General features: G+C 41.9%; 2 protein-coding genes across 4 annotated transcripts in view; both read left to right on the top strand.

Moving 5' to 3' along the window:
• Nucleotides 1–6,296: 6,296 nt before the first annotated feature.
• dhh (desert hedgehog signaling molecule) lies at nucleotides 6,297–12,712 on the top strand. The gene is made up of 4 exons (XM_084068607.1): nucleotides 6,297–6,495; nucleotides 7,162–7,595; nucleotides 11,041–11,302; nucleotides 11,433–12,712. Exons 2-4 carry the CDS (start codon nucleotides 7,281–7,283, stop codon nucleotides 12,218–12,220), a joined length of 1,365 nt encoding a protein of 454 aa, XP_083924733.1. The 5' UTR covers nucleotides 6,297–6,495; nucleotides 7,162–7,280; the 3' UTR covers nucleotides 12,221–12,712.
• Nucleotides 12,713–18,509: 5,797 nt separating this feature from the next.
• The window catches only part of kmt2d (lysine (K)-specific methyltransferase 2D), a 38,458-nt gene continuing 31,507 nt past the window's right edge, over nucleotides 18,510–25,460 (top strand). For 2 of the 3 annotated variants that reach the window (XM_084070202.1, XM_084070201.1), the window contains exons 1-9: nucleotides 18,510–19,220; nucleotides 22,263–22,345; nucleotides 22,729–22,840; nucleotides 22,997–23,199; nucleotides 23,717–23,826; nucleotides 23,941–24,103; nucleotides 24,200–24,371; nucleotides 24,946–25,060; nucleotides 25,202–25,380. In XM_084070202.1, the coding sequence (XP_083926328.1) occupies nucleotides 22,297–22,345; nucleotides 22,729–22,840; nucleotides 22,997–23,199; nucleotides 23,717–23,826; nucleotides 23,941–24,103; nucleotides 24,200–24,371; nucleotides 24,946–25,060; nucleotides 25,202–25,380 (1,103 nt within the window). In that variant the 5' untranslated portion in view covers nucleotides 18,510–19,220; nucleotides 22,263–22,296. Of the gene's footprint in view, nucleotides 19,221–22,262; nucleotides 22,346–22,728; nucleotides 22,841–22,996; nucleotides 23,200–23,716; nucleotides 23,827–23,940; nucleotides 24,104–24,199; nucleotides 24,372–24,945; nucleotides 25,061–25,201; nucleotides 25,381–25,460 lie in introns of those variants that run through there. The other variant, XM_084070203.1, reaches the window with a different exon arrangement.

Genomic DNA, 25,460 nt, shown 5'->3' with positions numbered 1-25,460 from the left:
GCTTGGATGCCACCGCTAGATAAAAAAAAAACCTAAGCTCGCTTTCGCTCCTTCATCTCCCCAGCTCGTCACCCGCACCTCCTTTTTCTTCCATCCGTTTTCCTTGCCTATTGTTCATTTCCTCTCCTTTTTTCTGAAGTCGGAACAAGCAAATCCCAAGCCTCTTGATTAATTTCTCCCTTCTTGATTTTTGTTTGCGTTTGTTGGATGAGTTTAATTGAGTTTATTTGGTTTGGGTTTTGTTTTGGGTTGCTTTTCCTCTGTTAAAAGGGAGTGAGCTTCAGTGTTCCCGGAACATTACTTATACATCAGAGAGCTGGTTATTCTGTGAGATATGACACATCTCCAAGCTGTGCTTGTGCATTGCTGACATACAGTATAGGCCACATTTTGGACAACAAACCAGTTTATATCGGGATGCAGTCTAATTGTATGTACGACAGTATAGGTTAAGGTTGAGCTTAGGCGTGTATCTGTCAGGTTTGGAAAGCAATGGCTCAGGAGGTACAGCAGTCACCTGGGAATAGGAAGATTCCGTGGTTCTATCTCGGCTCTTCTGGCATCGCGCCGAAGTGTCCTTGAGCAATATCATGAACCCACAACTGCTCCCTGGGCACTGTTCATTAGCTGCACACTTGTCCTATTAGTCAGGGTTAAATGCAGAGGACAAATACTGGGTATATGCAAATGTACTTGGCCAATTCAACTTTACCTCCAGCCTCTTATGGGTAAGGTTGGGGTAGCCTATGGCTATATGGAATTACAAGTAGACACAATGTCCCCAATGTGTGTGTGTGTGTGTGTGTGTGTGTGTGTGTGAGACAGAGCAACACATTTGCTCCGTCTAGAAAAAGACTAGTGGAGCTACCTGTCAGGTGTTTTTTATTCTACTCACTGATGCATGTCATCACCAGTGTTTGTATATAGGAAAATATGCCAGCCATCACATCACAATGTCATTTTAACAAACACATTCACCTATTTGTATACTTGAGAGGCAGGACACCAACGGTCCGAGAGGAATGCAATTTACATGCTATTTATACCTACTAACACCCTAATATGACTTCATAGGCATCAACTGCAATACTTAAAACCTTTGAATTATGTTCTGTGACTAGATGAAATTCTTCAAGAAAGCTCTTGGCCTAAATCCTCATCTCATGTGTGAATTGCCTTGTTTCCAGTGAACCGAACCCTCTGGCCAACTGAATGTCCTTGGGATGAAACTCTCTTTAAATGTAAATAAACACTGCCAGTACTGTGCTATTTGAGGTCCATTTCTAGGTAACCCAATTCTTTGCTGACATTCTATCTTTTGTTGACTAAAATGCAAGGGCAAATGAGACATGTGGTTTTAGCCTATATGTTTGGATTATATTATGAGAGAACTACTATTGCTTAAGGAATTTACTCATGTTAAAGCTTAAATGGTGAAACAAGTGAGTTTCTATGGGGCATATTAGAATATCACCTCCCTGAAAATATGAGGGTTGGTGGCACAGGAGTCCCATTGGGTAAAATCTATATCTTATATACACGATTGTGTCACTCGCCGAAAATAAGTGATTTTGCCTTGCGTTGTTCGATTGACACCACCGTGCGACGAAGTATATAATAGACTATTAGACTCAACATGCTCTATTGGACTAGTTGGTGGGCATATCAGGGACAAGGCGGGAGACAGACAGCCTGTAATGGGATGAGATAGGCTATCTTTATTGTCAAAACACGAGAATGAAGGGGGGAAAAAAGACACAGATTAGCTTTCCTGACAGTCGGCCGTTTGAAGTGCGTGCCAAAGTGCATTAGGGGCTATTATTCCCACTTTTGGACGCTTGCAGATGCAGAGCCACTCACAGGAAAAGGCGAGACTTTCTTGCTAATCAACTGATAATGGGGTTGCACTGTCCATTTGCCATGGCTGCCCTCCACCCTACGTGCACACTCATGGCACACTTGCTTCACACACTCGATTGGCACATACACAGTAAAATCCAGTATGGGATTTTAACCACATTAAACCCTGGCATCCATATTTTTCGTCATTCAAAAACTTTCCTGAAATTGTCAAAAGTAAAAATAAAATGCAGATATTTTTCGGAACTTTCAAAAAATCTACCAGCTTACAAGCGCTGTGTGCTTGAAGAGTGGCTATTTTAGAATCCAATGTATAAAATAGGGCTTAAGTGGTTAAACTACACTCATAAGGGGCCATGTTTAGCCAATAGACGGCCATCTCCGCAGCACAGTTGTGACAAATGTTAACCTGCTAAATGTTTCATTGGTTACTTTGGGTGGCTGCTATCAGTTTGGGGGACCCCTCTATTTGAGGGGAGGGCGGAGGACAGCGAGGGTACAGTATGTAATGTACACACACGACATGTATATCTTTCACAGCAGGTACATTTAATGAGATACAGCGTTATATCTGACCTCTGACCTGCTTGTCTGGGGCCAGGAAGTTCCACCCATGGTCAGTCTATTGTCCAAACCCAGTGCAGCATCGCCTCAGCCCCCCTGGCTCAGCCATTGCTGTGCTTTTTCAACCTGCAATATCTCGGCGAGGATATAGCCACTAAAACACGGCCCTGCCTATATGTTAACAGTATACACACACCAGTGTACTGTCACAGTGTTGTTTGGGTCACCTGAACACGTCACACGTTACACCACAGTTGGTGATAAAGTGTGTTCTTTGAGGGCGAAGGGCTGCATGACTCGACCAAACACAAAGCTAACAGTACCTAAGCCAGAAATTATCCAGAATGTGTGGCCACATCACAGCGCACCACCCTGCTTCTTCCTGCACTGATAACAGGGTGAGAGACAGTAGAACGGGGTGGTGCTCTGACTGCTGGTCGGTCAGTGAGAGTGGATGGAGGGGGGCCTTGACTTTCCTTCAACCCCCCCCCCCCCCCCACCCCCCACCCCCTCGACCCTTCCAACGGCCTCCATCTGAGGAAGTGGATCTTGCAGCATGTCTTTTCAGTTCCAGGAGACAAAACAAGCACTTAACCACTTAAACCCTGTGTGGCAAAAAAATGTTGGTGCAGAAGCTCAGAACGCAGCAAGTGGCTATTTTTGTAGAATGTTTGCCTATTTTAGCTCAATGTTTGCCTCTTTTCACCGAATGTGACAGAAGACACCATGTGGTTAAGATGTCAAAGCCTGAATTGTTTCATTATGAAAGTCTACATTATTGCTGCTGCTTTATAATTGCATGTATATAACAACTATATCTTAAAAATCCTTAAAGATCCCATAACAGCCCCTCCTTGTTCAAATTATTACTGTATAGCATCTTGTACGCTACTGTTCCTTAGGCGTTTCTATGTTGAACAGGCTGCGAAAACAAATATCCCTCTGGGACAATAAAGTCTAATCTAATCTAATTCCTATTATGTCCTGCATGCATTTGTCAATTAGGGAGGGACATATCGATAGATTTCCCTGGAGTTCTGCCTGACACTTGCTCATGAAGGGAAAGGCTTCATGGGCATCATGGCAGGCAGGTATTTGACCATGAGCCCAGCAGGTGTAGGCACACGGGCCTCCAGTTGGAGGGAACAAAGAAGGGTAGGCTGACCCAGCGAGGCAGGAAAGATCTCGTTTTCTGTGCTGTAGCTTTGCAGGAAACACAGCCATTCACACAGCCATATACTCCCATCCTGAAGTGGGGGAGCTGGGGGCTGTTAAGAGTCAGGAGGAGGCAGGGGAATAGAGGAGGGTGCTCTGAAATAAAAACTAATAATAATGACTTTATTTCCATCTCCAGCCCACAGATGTTTGCTTCCTTCCCTTGCCTTTCATGTCAGATGGAAATCTCTTTTCTTGTATTGGTTTAAAGAGAAACACCACTGTGCGGGTAATTGTTGAAATGAAAGCATTTGTTTCTTTTTTTTGTTTCTTTTTTTCCCCCTTTTTTTGATTGAGCCATTCCCTGCATTTGTCACGATGGCTGAGATCTCTCATCTGCGTGCCGGGGCCCGACTTGAGCATTCTTCCATGTTTATCATAAGCACAGGAAGATGCAGCTCCACCACGCCACCCCTCCCTTCAACATCCTGGGATCTTCTGAGACCTTCCCTTACATGGCTGCCTCTCCATGGCCCCTGCATACAGCAGCTTATTGACCTTTGACCCATCGCTATGTGTAAAGCAATGGGGTTTATGTCTGTCCAGAATGTTGTTTGTTAAATACTGTTTAATTGTGGGGGCAGCCATAGCTGAATGGACAGAGAAGTCAGGTCGCCTGGGAAACAGAAGGTACCAGGGTCGCGCCCCAGCCTGCCCTGTCTAACGTGTCGAAAGTGTACGCGAGCACAAGACACTTAACCCCCGACTGCTCCCCAGATACTGTATTAATAGAGCCCACTGCTCCTAATGGTTAGGATGGGTAAATGCAGAGGAGAAATTTCACATGTGCGCAAATGTACAGTGACAAAAATACCCCAAAGGAGTGGGGACTAAATGATGATGATGATATGCACACAATTGTAATTATAATCCCTTATTTGAATTAATGAGAGATTTCAAAAGTGTAGGGGTGCCTTTTAAATTAGTCAATTTTTTGCATGCTAAATGCCGTCTATAACTATCGTTCACCATTGTCTTTGTTAGTTGTGGCGTGGACTCTGCCATCCATTTGAGTTGTGACGATTTTTAAAACTATATCTTTATAGATATAGTTATAGTACTGGGCGTGAACGGCACTTAACACACTTGATGACGACAGGTGAACCGTCCTTCACGTACCAGCAAGATACAACACTACGATACAAGCGACTGTCAGAAAAACCTAAATAATAGCAGAAGATCCTGAAGATTCTCATGATTAATCAGTGTTTGGTGTCTTTATTAGCCATGACTCACTAGTGTCCACAAGACTTCCTGGAAGCTAAAGGAAAGATAGTGTAGTAACACTTTGACCTTCGATATCTATTAATTTCAGTTTCCGTATAGGTGATTAGAGAGGTCAGGCTCACGGGTAAAGCACAAATCCCCATGATTCCTCTTTCCCATGTTTCCCTCTGGGATATTATCTCTTGACACTTTTTTTTATGACACTCTTATTCCCAGCTATTGTTCTGAGATGGATAAAAATAATATGTTGTTGTGGCCACTGGGTGTTTCCAGTGAAGAGGTCTAGGGGTGGCTGGGTTCAGGGGTCACTCGTGTCAGCCTGGGTCTCCTGGCCGAGGAGGCAAACAAAGGAAGGCAGCACTGTAAGTCAAAGAGAGTGTGCCAGGGTGTCAAGGCTGGACACTAGGAGCCCCTCTCAGCAGCAGGATGCTTGTCCAAACGGATCTGACTTGATGTCACTTTCAATCTGGGTTATTAATATCTTAAAGCACATGGAGTCATGATAGTGAGTGTGAGATGGGCCGATCTAGTGTGCAGTGACTGTGATGAACAAACAGACACAAGGGTTTAGTGGGTTCAAACTGTAAGACCTTCTGTTGACATAACTGATATCTGGGGGGGGGGGGGGGGGGGGGTGTATGGACATAGCATTAAAGCAAGGGAGAATACAAATGCCCTATGATCTAATTTATTAGCTGTCACAAATCTCTGAAAATAACAAGTGTACTTTTATGAGCTCTTTTGTTGTTTAGAGCTATTCAGGTATAGCCTTTTCAAATTTGCATGTGAAACTTGGATGCCAACCACACTGAAAACACTGAAAAGTCTATATATTTTTATTTAGCCTATTACTTAAGTAAAAGTATCAATACTGCAATGTACGAATACTCTGTTACAAGTAAAAGTCTGGGATTCAAAATTTTGTTTAGAGTAAAAGTACAAAAGTATTGGCATGAAAATATACTTAAAGTAGGCTATCAAAAGTAAACCATTATACAGAATATAGTTTTCATTCAATTGTATAAAAAATATTTGAAAATAGCAGATCTATAAGCTCACAATGCCTTGCATCACGAAGCATTGTGAGCTTGTAGATCTGCAATTTTCAAATGTCCGAAATGTATAATATAGGGCTGAAGTGGGTAATGTATGTTTTGTAATAATAAAAAAGAAAACATCTACAAACTAACTAGTAACTAAAGTTTTCAAATAATTGTAGTGAAGTAAAAAAAAAAAAAAGTATAACATTTGCCTCTGAGATGTAGTGGAGTAGAAGTAAAAGTATGCTACTGAAAATTGGAAATAAAGTAAAAAATATCTCAAGATTGATTGTACTTAAGTACAGTACTTGAGTAAATGTACTTGTAGTTACTTTACACCACTGATCATAATGTCGCTTGGAGGCGTGTTGCTGTCGCAGTGGGAGCAGCAGAGGAAGGGAGGGCAATGCTGTCCAGACGCTAAAAAGAGCCCATGGCTGGAGTTGGAGCACCGCGGTGGTCAGGAGCGATGAGACGCGACAGAAGACGGTGGACTGACTGGACACAAACCACACGAGAAGATCGACGCACTACTGAATGCATGAATAGGATGATCAATGTCACTGGGACATGAAGAGTACTTTCAGAGGTAGGCTTTACGCAATTGGAGTCGTTTCTGTGCGTCATTTCTGCGCCTTATTGCCCCAACGAACTGCTGCCATCAGGTGCCAATAAAAGAGGGACGCGGCGGTAAAGTGAATGGAAGCCCCCGAAAAACACCTGCGTCAGGAGGATTTCGGACAGGTACCTCAGAATAAAGGCACGAAGATGACTTGCAGTTGCAGTTTGTTACCACTCACTGGCATACGAACAACAAAGTGATCACTTTCGAATTTAAATCAAACAGCCATGATGCGTCCTTTATACTCTTACATCTGATGGAAAAACTTCAGTGACTGCTTTTAAAAGTACCATCTATAGACTTTTAGGTTGTGTGATGCCATTCAAAGTGATATAACGTATGGTCAGAATTATTTTGGAAAACAAGTCATTCAATTATTTATTTAGCCGTATTTTTTTTGTGATTTTTTGTTTTACTTTTTAGACTTTTAAGTTGTGAAGCCGTTCAAAGTGTATGGAATACAAGTCATGAAATTATTTATTTACAATATTTTTTCTCGTCAAGATTGAACAGAACTATAAAATAATAAGTGCCTATGCTGAATGTCACAATAATTCATATTTTAGTTTGTGCCATTATTTAAAACATCAGATTTGTTTTATTATTATACCCCACGATCTGGAATGGACCAAGATTTTTTGACCCTCATCATTCAAATGCTATCACCCTCCTGGACCTGGACTGTCACCACCACCGTGGGCACTGCTGCCACTGTGGGCCTCTGATTCCACTGGGATCCAGACCTCTCACCAATGAAGCACCACTCCTGGTGGGCCCACAGCCTGGCACGGCTCGGCCTGCTCGCTGTGTGTACATGGGCCCTGGTGGTCCAGGGATGCGGACCCGGCCCTGGGTATGGCGTCCGCTCCAGGCCTAGGAAACTCACAGCCATGCACTACAAGCAGTTTGTCCCCAACTTCTCCGAGAACAACCTCGGGGCCAGTGGCAGAGCAGAGGGCAAGATCACACGCAACTCTGAGCGCTTCAATGAACTGGTCTGCAACTACAATCCAGACATTGTCTTCAAGGATGAAGAGAACACCAACGCGGACCGCTTCATGACTAAGGTGAGACTGTGGTTTGGTATTTAGTGGTCAGTTAAGTAAAGGCCAGTGCTTCTCAAACTTTTTAAATTCAAGGACGCCCTTTAACTCTGACAGTGTACAAATAGAACCAAGTGGATTTGGTTCCATTTGTATACTGTCAGAGTTACAGGCCTGCGAGGGTACAATTTAGAACCCCTTCAAGGAACCCTGAGAGTCCCTGGACCCCACTTTGAGAATCACTGGTCTAGGCTACTATTCCATGTTTCACTTTTATTTCCACCAGTTACACATGGTGGCTGTGGTACAGTATATAGGCTATAGTGGTTAATAGGACCTTGACAACCAAAAATAAAATAATAATTCAATTAAAAAAGTTGCTTCACATTTTCCAGTTGAAAATAAGTATTTTTTGGGCAGCTACAATGAAGTATTTAGCTCATAGGTTGTAATGATTTGTGCTTTCAGGGCAGATGTGCTGTTGTTGATGTTGATACTTTATTCTGGAGGATGCTCTCTGTTCTCCCTTGAACTCTTTTAATACAATCCCTCGCTCTGATAACCAACTTCCCTGTGTGTAGGAGAGTAAGGCCTGCCTTTTTTTACACTTCCAAAGTAATGGCATTGCCTCTCCAACTCACAAAGCTAAAGCAAAAAGAGGATGACCAAATGTACCGTTTGCTCTGCTGTACTCTAAACTACTACCTGTTCACACCAAGCTCTGAACACATAAACAAATATTCAACACAAGGTCTCAAAGTTTTAAACTTCCACTCCACTCCCTCTTCGCAAGATAAGAAGATCAGGATGTAATTCAACACTACCTTCCAGGAGACCAAGTTCCACTTCCTTTTAATCTTTAACCACAGTCTTTGTTATCGGTAATAAAACGATTCCTCTGACTGGTTCTCTGTTTGTTTAGGAGGGAAAGGCAGGTGAGGCACTTAAACATGAGTCTGTACTGTTTATTGGACCAGGTATATGACATTTTAAATATAGGGCCCAGCAGAATTGGACCGCTGGCCTAAATGAGTTGACAATTTTTAATCAACATCCCTACTGAGATCGAATACAAGAACGCTTGCCACAAAACACGCTCACCTCGGGTCAAACCCGGCGACCTCGGAACGGTTGCCACCAGGTATTCCTAAACGTAACCTCAGTAAAACTATGCCTAAACCTGACCTTATTCCTAAACGTAACCTCAGTAAAACTATGCCTAAACCTAACCTTATTCCTAAATGTAACCTCAGTAAAACTATGCCTAAACCTAACCTTATTCCTAAACGTAACCTCAGTAAAACTATGCCTAAACCTAACCTTATTCCTAAACGTAACCTCAGTAAAACTATGCCTAAACCTAACCTTATTCCTAAACGTAACCTCAGTAAAACTATGCATAAACCTAACCTTATTCTACTGAGTGAGTCCTTTTGGATCAGGTGGCGATACCCTCCCTGGAGTGACGTGACTGTGATTATTTTGTGATGTGAATCTGTGTTTCCTTCTCCTCCCTGAGTGATTCTATGTGATGGAAATCTGTGACTGCATATGTTTGCCCTTCCCGGTGCCCAGTGTGAGGATGTTGAGGGTGTGTGCGTGCGTGCATGTGCCCCTTTCTTGCCCAGATGTGAAAGACACTCTTTGTGTGTCATTTGGAGACTCAAGAGGGGTCGCCTATACAAAATTCCCGCCTGCTGAAGTAATGGCACCGTTGGAAAAGCCGCTATTGTAGTTCCGACAATGTAACGCCTCTCTTCAATGGCATTGCGAGAAAAATGTACCCAGTTTGTTTTCTGGCCCTCTCGCTTTCTCACTCTTGCTGTCACATTCCCAAGTGCATGCCCATACATTCCTCCCCTCTGCCCTCTCCCTTAGTCCCAACCTTGGCTCTTGACTCCCCTGCTTCCTTCTCACCCAGCTTTCTCTGTCTTTTCTCTCACTCCTTCCTTCTGTCTCTTACACCCCCCCCCCCCCCCCCGCGTCTCTCTCTCACACTCCATCTCTGCCTTCCAACTCAGCGTTCTTTTCTGTAAAATGGTGAATTCAGTTCAGAAAATAAAGTTTCTATTCAGCAAGAGCAGACATCAGGCCACAAGACCTGCCAATACAACACCAAGTCACGAGTGAATATGCTTTTAAAAGTCGACAATGAGCAGAGTGTAGCACCTTGGATGCTGACGTCATCATTTTTTGCCAGCTATTTTGTGACAATGCTGACAGTCTTATAACATTAAGGCCCACGGGGGTGTTGGAGTTGCTGTGTTAACATTTCTGATCAAATGTCTCAGGGGTGACACTGAGAAACTCATTCCTGGAGCAGTCTGGAAAGAGAGAAAGAGAATGGCCTTGATTATTCTGTCACCCTTCAGAAAATGCCAAGGAATGTGCCAAACTCGCTACAGTAGCTTTGTTCTTGGTTGTTTGACTAAGGAGCAGTGGAGATTGGCCTTTAGCAGAAGAGAGGAGGAATTATGTGCGTCACTCGACAGACCTGGTCTACTGTAAAATCCTATTTTTATTGTTGCAAATGTTGCTTTATTATATACAGTAGTAGACTGTAGAGGAACAGGAAACTGAGGTCAGGGAGAAGGGAGACATGTCGAAAAGATTCGGGTCATTGCGAGCATGTGGTCCGTGCACTAACTGACTGATTGTGGTTTCAAACAAGTTGCAGAGAAATTAGTTGCGCAGGTTAATTTCTACTCTCGGCTTTTCCATTTCCTAAGATCACAGTTGAGGATAAGGGCTACAAATACTGTAGGTGTTGATTAAATATTTGTACATATGAGTTACAGAGAACTTAGTCACCTGATAATAACTGACAAGCATCTTCGTGATTGCCACCTCAGGGTTTTCAGACATGTTTCAGTCATCAGTCACATTGCACTTCCCCCCAAAATTAAATGATGATCATCAAAAACACTATGATCATAAAATGAAGTTAAACATCACAGCATTCACATTCATCAAACTACTAAACTTTAATAATTATTCTAGCTCCAAATAAGACCTCTTTCTCTGTCCGTCTCTCTGTATCTGTCTGTCTCCTTGTTTGTCTGTGTGTAGGCCTACGTATAGCGTTTTATATTTGTTGATGTTATTGTATTTTGGTGTTATTTTTTTGCTATGTTGATGAATTGAATACATAGGACCGCAATGGAAACAAGTCCTCAGGACTTTTTTGTGTTATCCTTTTAGCCCAAGTGTATGGCTGTACCCGTACTGTTTTGCATTTCTGTCTAATAAAGTAGTATGTGTGTGTGTGTGTGTGTGTGTGTGTGTGTGTGTGTGTGTGTGTGTGTGTGTGTGTGTGTGTGTGTGTGTGTGAGTGTGTGTGTGTGTGTGTGTGTGTGTGTGTGTGTGTGTGTGTGTGTGTGTGTGTGTGTGTGTGTGTGCGTGTGCGTGTGCGTGTGCGTGTGCGTGTGCGCGCGCGCGTGTGTGTGTGTGTCTCTATCTCTCATTCCAGCGGTGCAAGGACTGTCTGAACAGGCTGGCTATCGCAGTGATGAACCAGTGGCCAGGGGTGCACTTGCGAGTGACAGAAGCCTGGGATGAGGATGGTCACCATCCCCCTGACTCTCTGCACTATGAGGGCAGAGCTGTGGACATAACCACAGATGACAGAAAGACAGAGAAATATGGTCTTCTAGCTCAGCTGGCTGTGGAAGCTGGCTTTGACTGGGTGCACTATGAATCCAAGTACCACGTCCACTGCTCTGTAAAAGCTGGTGAGTTTTTTAAGGAGCGTGACCTCACACTGAGAATCATACAGTTTGCCATTGTCGTGTTAAGTCACACACATCATCACAATGGAAATGTTGCATTTTCAGTCTTTGTCTTGTTTGTTGCCGTTTTCAGATCACTCTGTGACAGTAGAGAAAGGCGGTTGTTTCCCAGGCTGGGCCCGGGTGAGTGTCGCCGGAGGAGGGCAGAAGACCCTGTCATCACTGGCTCCTGGAGACAGAATCATGGCCCTGTCTGGGACAGGTCATGTGGTGTTCAGCCAAGTGGTTCTGTTTCTGCACCGGGACCAGGAAAGCAGGTCTACTTTCTTGACTCTGCAGACAGAACACGGCCATAGACTAACCCTGACTCCCCATCACTTGGTCTTTCTAGCCCCCCATGACAAACTCCACCACAGCGAGTATCGGGCTTGGTTTGCAAGCAGAGCCAAGAGAGGTGACTATGTGCTCATCCATGGAGCAGGCGGTCGAATACAACCTTCTCGAATCGTCTCGATTTCAATAGAGGAGGGAGTGGGTGTCTATGCACCATTAACAGAAGATGGGACTTTGTTTGTTGATGGGGTGCTGGCATCCAGTTACGCACTGGTTGAGGACCACAGCCTTGCACACTGGGTTTTTGGACCATTTCGACTTCTCTCCTCTTTTTACCAGATGCTTTCGGGAGAGAAAACAAATGTATTTCAGGCCACAGCGGCTATGACAGCTCACACTGAGACTCCGTTGCAAAGTAGCACTACATATGGGAATAATAACAGTCTAAACTGCATCGACAATATGACATTACCTCTACAAATGGATGCTGAAGATAAGCAAAGACAAGCATCACATGTGCACTGGTATGCTAGACTGCTGTACAGTCTTGGACGCACGCTTTTAGACTCAAAGTCATTTCATCCCTGAAGGCCTTCAGTTAATCACTGGTACATGTGTCCTACTGATAATCTTTTACTGTGTAGATAGATTTACACTAATGCCTTCTGTATTCCCTGTTGCTCTGCCTTTCAATAAATTTGAAGCACTGGAAGGGCTTGTTTGGATCTTTCCTACTGGAATTAGCATTGTAATATACAGTAATGAGTTCATATTTCAGTCACAGTTTTGATCAAATTGATGACACAAATGATCAGAAAAGCCTATTCGTAAAAACAAATACTCATACCATAATTAATGTATTATAATTCATTTGTACATGATGTTACATGTTTAAACTACTTCAATACATGCGTATGACATGTCATATTCTCAATTATTCAAATGTGATAAGAATGAGGTCTTTTTTTTAAACAATAAAAGCTTTATTTTTGTACCATATGAACCATAATATATAAATGTTTCAATTTATAATTGTTCAATTAAATACATGTATGTCCTACTCTGTTATGTTATTAAAAAAAACACCCCACTACTGTATGTGTTTAGTTTGAGAGTAAATTTAGCTTATTAAGCTATGTTACCTTTTGCTTTGTTTGCAAAACATGTTGCTGTATGAAAATCTTAAGAGATAGGACTAGGATTATTTCTAGGAGTCATTTGAGTACAGTAATTGTTTGTGTAACAGAGGGTAAAAGCCCTCCATGGAAATCTAGACCAAAGTTAATAAAAAGCCCAGCCACATACTTAATATTCTTACACTGCACCCTACCACCCTGTCTTTATCATAGTTATACTGTAGCTTGTAATCAGTGTTTCAGAACAAGATAACTTCTTTTTCTTTCTTTCTTTGAACAGACAGGTTTGATTAATATTCCAAGATTGTGGGCAATTTTTGGTGATGTGTGCTCTGATTGCATCCGTTTTGATTTCCCTACATTAGCTCCAAGGCAAGCTCTTGAACCAGTTAGTAAAATTAATTTAGACATCATGTTCTAAACACTGTTACCAGATGTATTACAATATGGAACTAGGTCTTTATTAATTATCCTACAAGTCTTTTCAATTATTTTCATTTAATAATGATACTAATTCAAAAAGAGCATTCCCATAATTGTAAGAATATGCTAGACAAGACAAGCAGAACAAAAGAGTTGCAGGTTCCAGGTTCGATACCCAGCTCCTCCTGGGCTGCGTGTTGGAGTGTCCTTGAACACTGTGAGACACTGAACCCCTAACTGCTCTTGATAAGCAGGTTGGCGCCTTGCATGGTTTCCTGCAGCATAGTTGTGTGAATGGGAATGTAATAATGACTACTGTAAAAAGCGCTTAGGAAAAAGGCACTACATAAATGCACCATTTACCAAGAAGTAATATGAGGTTATACACCCCCTTGTGGACATTATGCATTATGCCTGTGAGGTGCGTTTGTGTAATTCCCTAACATGTATGAAAGATTAAAGAACATTTATCAATATACAATTTAGTGAAAAATGATGATAATGATAATATTAATTAATTAATTGATAATAAATAAGCTTAATTTGTATAGCACCTTTCAAAACAAAGTTACAAATGCTTGCAGAGAATCAAAACACATAGGCTAAGATAACTATGTGTGTACTGTACAGTATGTGTGCATGTGTGCATGCGTGGGTGTGTTTCAAATACACTGTTAATTTAAATGGTAGGCTTAAGCTTTTTTTATGCTGACATTTCACCTTAAAGTGTAATGATCTCTCTGTTATCTTACTGGCCAATATGTGCTCAAAACACATTAAGTAAATCAACCAAAAGCTAACTTGACTACATTAATTAATTAATGATTGGACTGCGTGTTCTTGTAGGATGCATACATTTATCCGAAATTCAAGAAATGTAGACAAATTAAACCTAGATGGGGACAAAGAGTACATTTTATTGTTCCATTTTATGCTCTGTTGTAAACAGCTGTGGAGGTATTTCAGGGGATTATCCTTGAGATACAGGAGGCAGATGGGAAAGCACCCACTCCCTTAACTGGCCAATAGGATAAGCATTGTGACCTAATACCACCCTCTATTTACAGCCTTTGGCCAATCACTGATCAGAGAGTCACAGTCTTCCAACCAGTCTCAGCCCCCCAAAAATCTAATCCAATCTTGCTAAAGCTGAATGGGGAGTTAACTAATCCTGTCAGGGGCACCAGTAACAACCTATTTTCTAAATGAAAACCTGTACACCCATCACTTGGTCCTCGGCTATCTCACAGATTTGATAACAAAAATCATCATTGCAAACAGTTATACTGTATTCATAAAATACATTTCAAAGCTATCGTGCTTGAACAATAGCCACAAGAGGCACTCACACCAAAAATAGACCTTGTAATCCATAAAGAATCTATAAAACCAGGTTATACCACCCACCACTCACAGTAGGCCTACAACATAACATCTCAACCTAGGGTTCTTTGTTGCTGTATTTTCAACCATGTGAAATCAAGTGTAATTAAAATCTAGATCTTCCATCTCCAGTGTAATTCTACAGCTATATTTCTAGATCACCTCCCCATCGTACCAACTAATTCCATTAGGTCTGCTGCTGCAGAATTGTGACAGAAATAAAGGCAGCTATTAATGCTTCAACATCAAACAATTATATAAACCAAGTACAGCTGTCTAAGCTTATTATGTTCTGAAACAACCACCATGAAATACAGCTTGGGGTTTTATACCTTATACACTTGATGTGTATCCAGCATACATGACCTTGGTCTCATATCATCCTCTCTCCACAGAACTACCGAAGAATCATGCTTCTTAGAAGCCATGGTGAGTCTTTATAGAGCAGTGAAGTATTAAGAGGTTTTAGTGGTTATTTATATCGTGACAGGTCTATATAATGCAGACTTTTACCACAGAGAGCCTTTGAAGACCAAGCATCATGCTGCCTACTTCTTTCTTGCAAACACTCATTTACAGGGCCTGCGTTTGGCCAGTTGGTGCACTGACCCTATGATTGTGATCTGGGGCACAATCTGTATATATATATTTGGGTTAGGGTTCGTTTTAGGGTGTGTGTGTGTGTGTGTGTGTGTGTGTGTGTGTGTGTGTGTGTGTGTGTGTGTGTGTGTGTGTGTGTGTGTGTGTGTGTGCGTGCGTGCGTGCGTGCGTGCGTGCGTGTGTGTGTGAGACAGACACACAGACAGACAGTCAGACAGACAGACAGACAGACAGACAGACAGACAGACAGACAGACAGACAGACAGACAGACAGACAGACAGACAGACAGACAGACAGACAGACAGACAGGGTTATATGATGATCCTGGCTATGAAATGAAACCTCATGTAGGCCTAGAGATCTATGAATCTGGGAAACTAGACATCTAGGAAGTTCCCAATGTCAAGGAATATTTAAGGATTGCATAAAAGTTGAATCATTAGTCTTGAGACCGTAGGGCTTGGCAATCCTAGTTAAACATTGTATGGCACTGTAACCGCTTGTGAATTCAAAAGTCACGCAGTCATATAGTTTGTTTTGCAGCATAGGACTTTGGAATGCAAAGAACATTCACCATATTTAAAAGATGGTAGCTATGTACAATCTATTTTAAATTCTCTCTACATAATCCTGTTTTCCTCACCAGACCCAAAAGAGAAATTTGATGTCTTCCTGGGACCCAAACTAGTGAAAACAGCAGATCTATAAGCTCACAACGCAAGCTTGTAGATCTGCTATTTTCTCTACTTCTTCAAAAGTTTTATTACATTTATGGAATTCCTTTTTTTTTTTGTGGATTTTTTTGTAACATGGCAATCACATCAGAGTACAACAACTATAAAATGTAAAACAAGAAAAGACAATAACAGATAATTTGGTAAATGTTCCAGATGAGTTCAAATAAAATATATAACATTAAAAAAACTATATAGCCTACAAAGATACAAACAAAAACAGAACAGACACTCTTGCCCTCATACTCTCCCAGCACAAATCCTGCCCTCTTTCCCTTACGCCCTCTGTCTCCATAAGCAACAGTATTATGTTTCATTGATCATAAAATATTAGAAAAAAAAATAAAGATTATGCATTTAGGCGGATACATTGTACTACACATGAATGCACATCAATCAAAACCCCAGAGGGATACATCAAATTAATTAAAGACACAAAATAATAAAGAATAATAAAATGAAATAAACACTCCAGTTCATCCCCCCCCCCTTTTTATGGAATTCCTTTGATTTTATTCATTTCTTTTGAAAATAAACTTTTGAAATAATTTTAACAAATTGTAGGAAATAACAAAAAGGGATATTTACTCACGACCCATAAAAACTGGGTCCACGACCCACAAATGAGTCCCGACCCAGAGTTTGGGAAGCACTGGTCTAGGCTACTCTCAGACACAGAAGCCCCTACTCATGCATTGCTGCAGGAAGGTCACTGCCCAGGATCAGCTGCAGATCAGCCCACTTGAACAGGTGCACATTCAGTGCTTCGGGTGCAAATAATCTGCTGGCCATTTGCTAAATTCTGACATAACCTTCTGTTGTTTCTGAGGATCAGTCCAATGACACCCAAGATTTGCCTTAAAGGAGTAGCTCACCCAAAAAAATACTTATTTTCTATCAATTACACACCCCATGAAGCCTTGAATTCATGGATGTTTTTTTTGTTTTTGTGGCATTGCTAAACCAATAATTTCATGACACACTCCATGAATTCAAGGCCTCATGGGGTGTGTAATTGATAGAAACTACTCTTTTAAACTGTAGATTCCATTTAGTTACAAAATAATCCAAGACACATTAAAATCATGCTGATGAGTGTTGAATGTCTTTCTTTTGGGGTTTCCTTACAATAACTGGATGAGATTTCACACATTTTCTCCTAATTATCAAGAAACACTCGTTTAGGGTGTGTGTGTGTGTGTGTGTGTGTGTGTGTGTGTGTGTGTGTGTGGAAGGCAGCTTTGACCTCCCTCCCCCTTCCTCCACTCCATTCACCTAGGCTGACCTATAAGCTCTTTGACCCAGTATTTGACCTCTATGTGCAGAGAAACGCAACACTGTAACAGAAAAGGTTGTCTTCTTATATCAAAATATTATTGTGTTTTATACAGTAGCCTACATGTCACTTCACACTCTATTTGGGGATTTCACACTCTATTTGGGGATTTAATTAAGTAAAGACTATCCACCTTAATATATATATATTTTTTTTTTTTTCAAGTTAATGCAAATATCAATAACTGCACATTAATGTAATACATGAGAATTAGAGACACAGGCAAAATACCTAAAATGTGTCAACTGGGATCCATTGTGTAGCCTTCCATTTTGGGGGTTTAAGTTCTGTATACCAGGTGGGAAATTTGGGGAATTATGTATCATAAACCGGATGGATGGATCATGGATGTATGTCAGCAAAGGGGGATGGAGCAGTGAAATAAGTGCCTAGAATAAAGAGTATCCTGTATTTTTGCTGTCTAGTTGATCATGTTATGATGTTATACAGTTATTATAACGGAGTGAGTGACTCTTAATCGAGCTCAAACATTCATGCTCTGCAATGACACGGTGTGCAGATCATCAAGCATGCTGATGATGTTGCTTAGATGGATCCAACAATCATTACAATCTAATGAAAAATGGCTTCCCTGGTTCTGAAAAATCTAATGACAACTATCCCCAGCACCACCAGTGGTCCCCAGATTTAAATATTACAGTATTCTACTACACAACCGATGTTGTACGTCTACGTCTACATGGCAATTAGTACAACATCGGTTGTGTAGAAATTAAAATGCTGTTAATATTTGTAACATTACCTGCGCTGAACCAGAATAAAGATCCACTATAACAAATAGTAACAACACATTCTTGTTTGCGTGAATAAATATTTGACGTTATCAGCTAGCAATAGCTGCTAACCACTTGGAAGAACACACTAGCGCGTGCGTGTGTGTGTGTATGCGCGCGGCCAGGCACGTGCGTGTGTACGCGCGTGCGTGTGTATGATTGTGGACGCAAACGCAGTTCACACAGTGAAGTGAAGTGATGTTGACCCATACAAGGGTACCCATGGAGGCAAAGTTGAGCTGCAAAATCTAGCTAGATTCATGTCCGGGAACGGCTGAAACTTTGTGGGTCTTGTGGGGGGGGGACTAGTCTATTATTTATTGACATCTCAACTAAAGTTCTTGGATGGGATGTCAGATCAGATGGGGATCGGTTCTAATGGTGCAAACTTGCAGCAGCTTAATGCACGACCTCGAAGAGAAGAAGAGAGCGAGATTCCAGAACAGAGCTGCCTGCTGGGGCTAGCTAGCTTAGTTAGCCTCCAAAGCTAGCCTCTCTCGCACACACACACACACACACACACACACACACACACACACACACACACACAGTTGGGTTTAGTTTTGGAAACTTGGAGGGGGCGCATGAACTTGAAACCCGGGACCTCCATGGTCGGAGACTAAACCCCCCGGAGGTGCTTGAAGGATTCTACAAGCGGGGATTCGAGGCCGGTTTTTGACCCGTATTAAGCATGAGTTTAGTTGGGTTAGCTGGGGCTAGCTAGCTTAGTTAGCCTCCAAGGTAGCCTCTCTCATACACACACACACACACACACACACACACACACACAGTTGGGTTAGTTTTTGAAACTTCAACTTGAAACGTCTACCCAACCCGGGACATCCATGTTCGGAGACTAAACCCCCCGGGGGTGCTGAAGGGATTCTATCGGCGGGGATTCGGACCGGGTTTTGACGCGTATTACGCATGAGTTTGTTGTTGGGTTAGCATGGCTAGCTAGCTTAGTTAGCGCATTAGAGCTAACGTTATCCATCCGATATTGCTTGCACTTCCCCCCACTCCAGCTCTCCCTCAGCCGGCTAGCCTCAACCTCAGTCCCCCCGGTAGATAAAATGAGACAACAACCGGCGACACTCGGGGGAGAAGCTGCGTGCTTGATGGCTGGTCTGTGGTGCTGATGTATAATATAAGGAGGACTGGAGGACATTTCCACTGTAAAGGTGAGAAAAAAAAGATGTTGGGCTTTTTTTTTTATTGAAAACTTCTCTCCAGGCCAGGGAGTAACAGAGTAGACACTGACAGAGTAGAGTAGACAATGATAATGTATATATTAGAATATAATGTATGATGGATAAATAAGGAGGACTGGAGGACACTTCCACTGTAAAGTTGAGAAAGATGTTGGGGCTTTTATTGAGAACTTCTCTCCAGAAGTGACAGAGTAGACACTCAATTCAATTCAAATGAGCTTTAATTGGCATGAGAAAACACACGTTTACATTGCCAAAGCGAGTGTCAAAATACAATAAAAACTGATGTATAATTAAGAGGACTGGACATTTCCACTGTAAAGGAGAGAAAGCTATTGGGGCTTTTTATTGAAAACTTCTCTCCAGAGAGTACAGAGTAGACACTCAATTCAATTCAAAGGACAGGTTTACATTGCCCAAAGTGTCAAAATACAATACAAACAGTTTTAAGAAAATGGGTAAAGTACATACAGCTGGAGGGGGTACAGCATTGTGTTAAACAGAGCTATGTCCCAGAGTAGAGACACACTTCAATTCAATTCAAAGGAGCTTCATTGGCATGAGAAAACATACGTTTACATTGCCCAAAGCGAGTGTCAACATACAATAAAAACAGTTAAGAAAATGGGGAAAGTATACAGTTAGAGAGGGTAGTACAGCATTGTGTTAAAATAGAGCTAATGTCACAGAGTAGACACACAAGCCACCCTGACCTTAAACCGATGGAGGAGGAGGGAGGGAGGGGGGCTCTGGATACTAGGCTAATATACCAGGCTATAATAACACTTTAGTCGAGCTTCGACAACAAAACAACGCAGTTGCGACGCTTTAAAGTGTCGACGCGAGTCGTGTCGACACTTTTTTCGATACATTATGATTATTGTGAATATAAGTTATGATATGAAGTACCATAAATTACACCCCCAACATGTTAGCTCGTTGCAACATGGGTCGTGTCTACTTGCTGGGACACTAGCAGACTGCCCCGGTTTATAACGCGCACACACACACAACCTGCGAACTTTAGTGTTAAATGTTTAGTAGTTGTTCGTTTTGGTGGTTGTTTGGCATGTTGAGGGTTGTGGCCATGCTGCTGCCGTTAGGGGTTCCACTTTACTGCTGAAATATGAAAAATATTCCTTCCTTCTATAGGCAGTAACTGACAGTACTCACAACAAGGCTGTAGGCTATTGCCTGGAACGGGACAAATCCTTTGATGTCGGTTGTTTACATTGAGCGACATAGCGATTATCGGTTGCTGTTATATCACGTAGTGTCTTCGTTGTGGTTTTTGTGTGGTTTAAAATATGCTTTTCCCTTGCTGTTATTTATATTTTTGCAATATAAATAAACATGACAAATACTAACTTGTTGGTTGATTGATAATGGCGATCTTTTACCATCTATTTGGAGGTTGCGATCGCGCTAACTTTCATTGTGACGCCTTGTATTAATAGGCCTTTATTTCATAATGTTGGATAACATTTCTTTAGTTGAGTGTATGTTCATTTGGAAGTAGTACTGTTACCGTGTTGGAACCGCCCAACTCGCTTATCACAGAATATGATCAGAAAGTCGGTACGACCATCTTAGATTGATATTAGGGGCCATTAATTTAATTAGAATTTAGACATGCAGACAATGCAGCGCAGAGTTGTTAGACTCATTCAGTTGAAGAGTGTTATAACTGAACATAGGTCTTAATTCCATTTTGACAGTCTAGTAGTGAACATTTTCATTTTATCTTATTGTATGATTTTATAGGAATGGGAACCTGGATATGTATACCAATCCATTTTTATTGCAGCTATGATGATGACAGTCAAGTTGAAAACACACTCCTCCTATTACCAAACAAAAATGCTCACCCCAAACTTGTATTTTTGTCATGTCAGCACTATATTTTGAGTATTTGTTGTTGGGGAAAGAAAGATGGAGAGCCTGTGTGTGACTTGACTGGAGTACATTGGGAAATTTGATTTGATGGCGACTCTTATTTTGGGAGATACTTGCTAACATTCACACTTAACTGATTTGACTGTCCCGGGGCATCATAGTAGCCAGTAAAAACATACCAGGCTATGTGAATTCATTCATCAATTGAGTTTTGCCGCCGTTATGGGCACAATAAGTCGACATTAGCTTAGCTAAACCGACCCTACGTCAGCTGCTGGGCACAAAATGGCAATCTAAATCTCAGTGTCCGGTATTGTCTCATATTCGGTATTTTTTTGTTAATGACTCGACTCCCCGGCAGCGGAACTATGATGCGAATGGCTGCGGTTCAGCACGAAATGAACACAGCTGCAACAGGAAGTTCTTTACACGGAAGTTGTATTTTTCTTTGTGTATCCCGTTTTATGGTTGTTTTATTTATGAAAACAACATTTTAATTTCTTGCCTTTTTGTTATCGTCCATGCATTAGCCGTGCCGGTTTGGATTATGCATTGCTGGGTAATCAAGTGCTTAAATGGTTTAAACGAATTGTGCATGATTTGTGTAGCTGTGACCCCCGCGCTATTTTCATGAGAGAGTTGGATCGCTTTTGCCTTGGTGTTAACGAGAATAATGCGTCGAAGCGGAATCAACTCAATTGAGGCCATAACAACCACATTTTGTATTTACATAAATTCTGTTGTTAATGGATAGACACGTGTTTCCGTTGCTTTTGGATAGCTCCTAAAGTTAGTGCATAGTTTTGTGTGGCTAACAGGGACTTTAAATAATTTCCTCTTTATGTTTATTTTGTACATGCATGTATGTTGTTGGCTATTTGATTATGCTAATGGTTATATAGGATTGCACATAACACAACTAACAACATGCGAAATCTAGATGTGATGTAATCCAACCTTCCAATCATTTCTTGAGCTGTGCAGTGGTGACATCACTGACACATGTGTGACATGATCACTATAGAGAGAAAAATCATAATAATTCTATTTCTATGCCAGGAAGAATGGTTGTTTTTACTCTTATTCCTTTAAATTCAACACTCTTGCATGTTGCAGATCTCTCGCAAGGAGGTCAAATTCAGTAGAGGGGATGGACGAGCAGAAATCAAACTGCGAAGAAAATGACTCTGAACCTACAGGTAACAGTGTGTTTGTTTTCACTTCACTTAATGTTAAAGAGAGATGTATTATGATAAAGAGCAAGGAGGGGGAAATAGGAACGAGTAGATTTGCTTTACTCCCATTCAAACTGCTTTTAATACCTCAAGAGGCAATTCGTTTTTTTGACCAGCTTGTAAGAGAGAAACACAGAAACAAACAAACAAGTACTACAACGATCTAATGTAAGTTTTATTGCAGAGGGGATGAACAATTTAGAACAACGATTCGTTTTGCAAGCATGTAAAATATGAAAACGCCCTGATGGCAACAGAACCATTTCACCTACTAAAACCCACAGCAACATATTATTACACATGCAGAATTTTAGTAACAATATCCCCCCACACATACACGTTTACAGCTGATGACAGAGCCCCTGCAAAGCAGCCTCTCTCCTCTGAGGTGGAGTCTGAGGCCCCTCCTGCTGTAGAGGATGTGTCTGATGCTACTGCTGCCACTCCCAGCACACCTGTGTAAGTATAGCTACCTCAGAAATACCCGAATGGCCAATATTAACTACTGTTATGCATTCAACTCCCCCCCACAAAAATGTTTTAGATGGCTGTTCTTGCTATTCAGAAGATCCACTTCACCCCAGTGTTTACATTATTTTACCTGTGGTAATACAGGGAGTGTGTGAGGGCCTGCGCTCTCTGTAACTGTGTGGATCGCAGCCTGCACGGACAGCGGGAACTCCGACACTTTGGGCCATCTTCCGAGCGGCCGACCCTGGAGCCCTCAGCTTCCTCACTGCCAGGGCCTGGGAATGATGACCTGTCTTCCATTGGATTTTCCGACTCGTCCTGTTTGGCAACACTCTTCGATGACTCAGGTTAGTGCTGGGCGATATGACTTCAGCTCAAATCAATATCACGACCGTCTCAAACTTTTGCCTCAATTACGATGAATGATTAATGAACGATTATTATTTATTTATTTTTAAAGTGAAAATAGCAGATCTACAAGCTCAAAACATCAGCTATTTTCATAATTTGTGTGTTCCACCATTGTACAACGAAGTATAATACAGGGTTAAGCGGTTATTCAGACTGATCGATTCAGTTGATTAGAATTTGTTTGCGTTGATTCGTTGATATATAATTAAATAAATACATGTAATAAAAGCACAAAAAACCCTGCTAATTGCCCAGCCCTAAGTCAGGTTGGTCTCCAAACGTTACTTGGCATTCATCTTCGGCACGATAGATATTTAGTGGATTTGATACATTGATAAATAAGTACATTTGATCATTTATCCATTTTGATTTGAGATTATGCAGGCTATTGTATTTATCTATTTTTATCTGCACCAGGAGATCATATTATCATTGTTTTTATTTTGTGAACAGGGGGTTGTTGGGTCCATCACTGGTGTGCAGTGTGGTCAGACGGAGTGAAACAAATACAGAAGGAAGAGCTGGAGAATGTGGACAAGGCTGTTATCTCAGGGACACAGCGGGTAAGTTCGGTGGATCCACAGAAGCAGGAGGCAATTTGGATGAACAGATGCGGTGCATCTTTTTCTCAAAATATACAGCGTTTCAATTGCTATATTTTTTATTTTATTTTTTAGCTTTGTGAATACTGCAAAAGGCTGGGTGCAACCATCCGATGCCATGCTGAGGGCTGCTCACGGTTCTACCACTTTCCCTGCTCGGCGGCAAGCGGATCCTTCCAGTCCATGAAGCAGCTGGCGCTCCTCTGTCCAGAGCACATAGACAAGGCACAGGAGTTGGGTAAGGAGACCGACTCATTTCACCAAGCTGATAATAATAACATCCTAATTGTTGGCGCATCATCTCTAATAGCAAACGTTGTAATGTGTTGTATAGCTGGCGAGGATGCTTGGTGTGCGGTGTGTGACTCAGCGGGGGAGCTCCAGGACCTGCTGTTCTGTACGGGTTGTGGCCAGCACTACCATGCTGCCTGTTTAGAGATCGGTGCCACACCCATCCAGCGGGCAGGATGGCAGTGTCCAGACTGTAAAGTGTGCCAGACGTGCAGGTGAGTCCATCCTCCTTTATGTTCCTGGACCTTTCAAGAGGTTCAATACCGGAGACCTGTCAAGTAAAACGCAGACCTCCTTTTAGCGCAGAGAGCACTGACCTGTTTACAGTACATTAACATCAGCATCAAGCATTAAGTTGCTCCATATGTTAGATGAACAAACTACCGTAGTCCTGCCTCTGCTTCACTGCTATTGGTCGGTGGAGTTTTAATGAGGGCTGCAAAATTAAAATGTAATTTTTTGAATTTTGGAACAGGTGAACACTAGGTGCCAGAAAGAGGTCAGGTCCCTGCTTTGAGTTGTTACTTTTCCATAATGAGTGATGGAACAGTGCCAGAGCTCTCTTTTTTTTTTTTACGGGTGGGCACTCGGCGTAAACGTTCAGGTTTTGCATAATATTTGCATTGCTGACTTTGAAAGTTTTTTTTCTATTTTATGAGATTTTATTTTTTTCTCTATTCCTCTATTCTCTCCTATTTACAAAAAATGGAGAGGATATATTTTCACCAACTCTTGAAACTGCCATGTCTCCACTGTATTCTTTATAATCATGTGTCCTTATTTATCCAGGCAACCAGGTGAAGACTCTAAGATGTTGGTATGTGATGCCTGTGATAAGGGCTACCACACTTTCTGTCTGCAGCCAGCCATGGAATCTCTTCCCTCTGACCCATGGAAATGTAGAGTAAGTTCTTTTGATAAACGCCTATCAACAAAAGGGTCCCCCTAGCAATTCTTTCAGTGTTTTTGCCATTTACATTTGAAGGTAAGGTGCTACTATGTGATGGCCTGCGATGTGTTTTTCACCCTATCATGTTTATCTCAGAGGTGTCGTGTGTGTACGGAGTGTGGCGTCCGTGGACTGGTCCTCCCAGGCTCGGCCCAGTGGTTTGACAACTATGCTGTATGCGAGGTCTGCCAGCGTCACCGCAGCTCTGTGTGTGGCGTCTGCAGCAAAGCTGCCAACCCATCTGCCTCTCTGCAATGCTGCAGCACGTGTCACAGGTCAGCACAACACCGGAGAACAGAGAGCCTTCACCATCTTGATATAGGCGATGAAATTTACATTTTCACAGACTTCATAT

The sequence above is a fragment of the Gymnoscopelus microlampas genome, assembly GCF_963454915.1.
Source record: "Gymnoscopelus microlampas genome assembly, chromosome: 10".
Lineage (NCBI taxonomy): Eukaryota > Metazoa > Chordata > Actinopteri > Myctophiformes > Myctophidae > Gymnoscopelus > Gymnoscopelus microlampas.
This window is presented reverse-complemented; position numbering and strand designations above follow the sequence as displayed.

What these genes read in the sequence shown, in the direction of transcription:
- dhh (XM_084068607.1), top strand. Translation starts at nt 7,281, where the DNA reads ATGAAGCACCACTCCTGGTGGGCCCACAGCCTGGCACGGCTCGGCCTG. An exon ending in CGGACCGCTTCATGACTAAG is followed by an intron (nt 7,596 to 11,040) that starts GTGAGACTGTGG and finishes CTCTCATTCCAG; the next exon opens with CGGTGCAAGGACTGTCTGAA. An exon ending in CCACTGCTCTGTAAAAGCTG is followed by an intron (nt 11,303 to 11,432) that starts GTGAGTTTTTTA and finishes TGCCGTTTTCAG; the next exon opens with ATCACTCTGTGACAGTAGAG.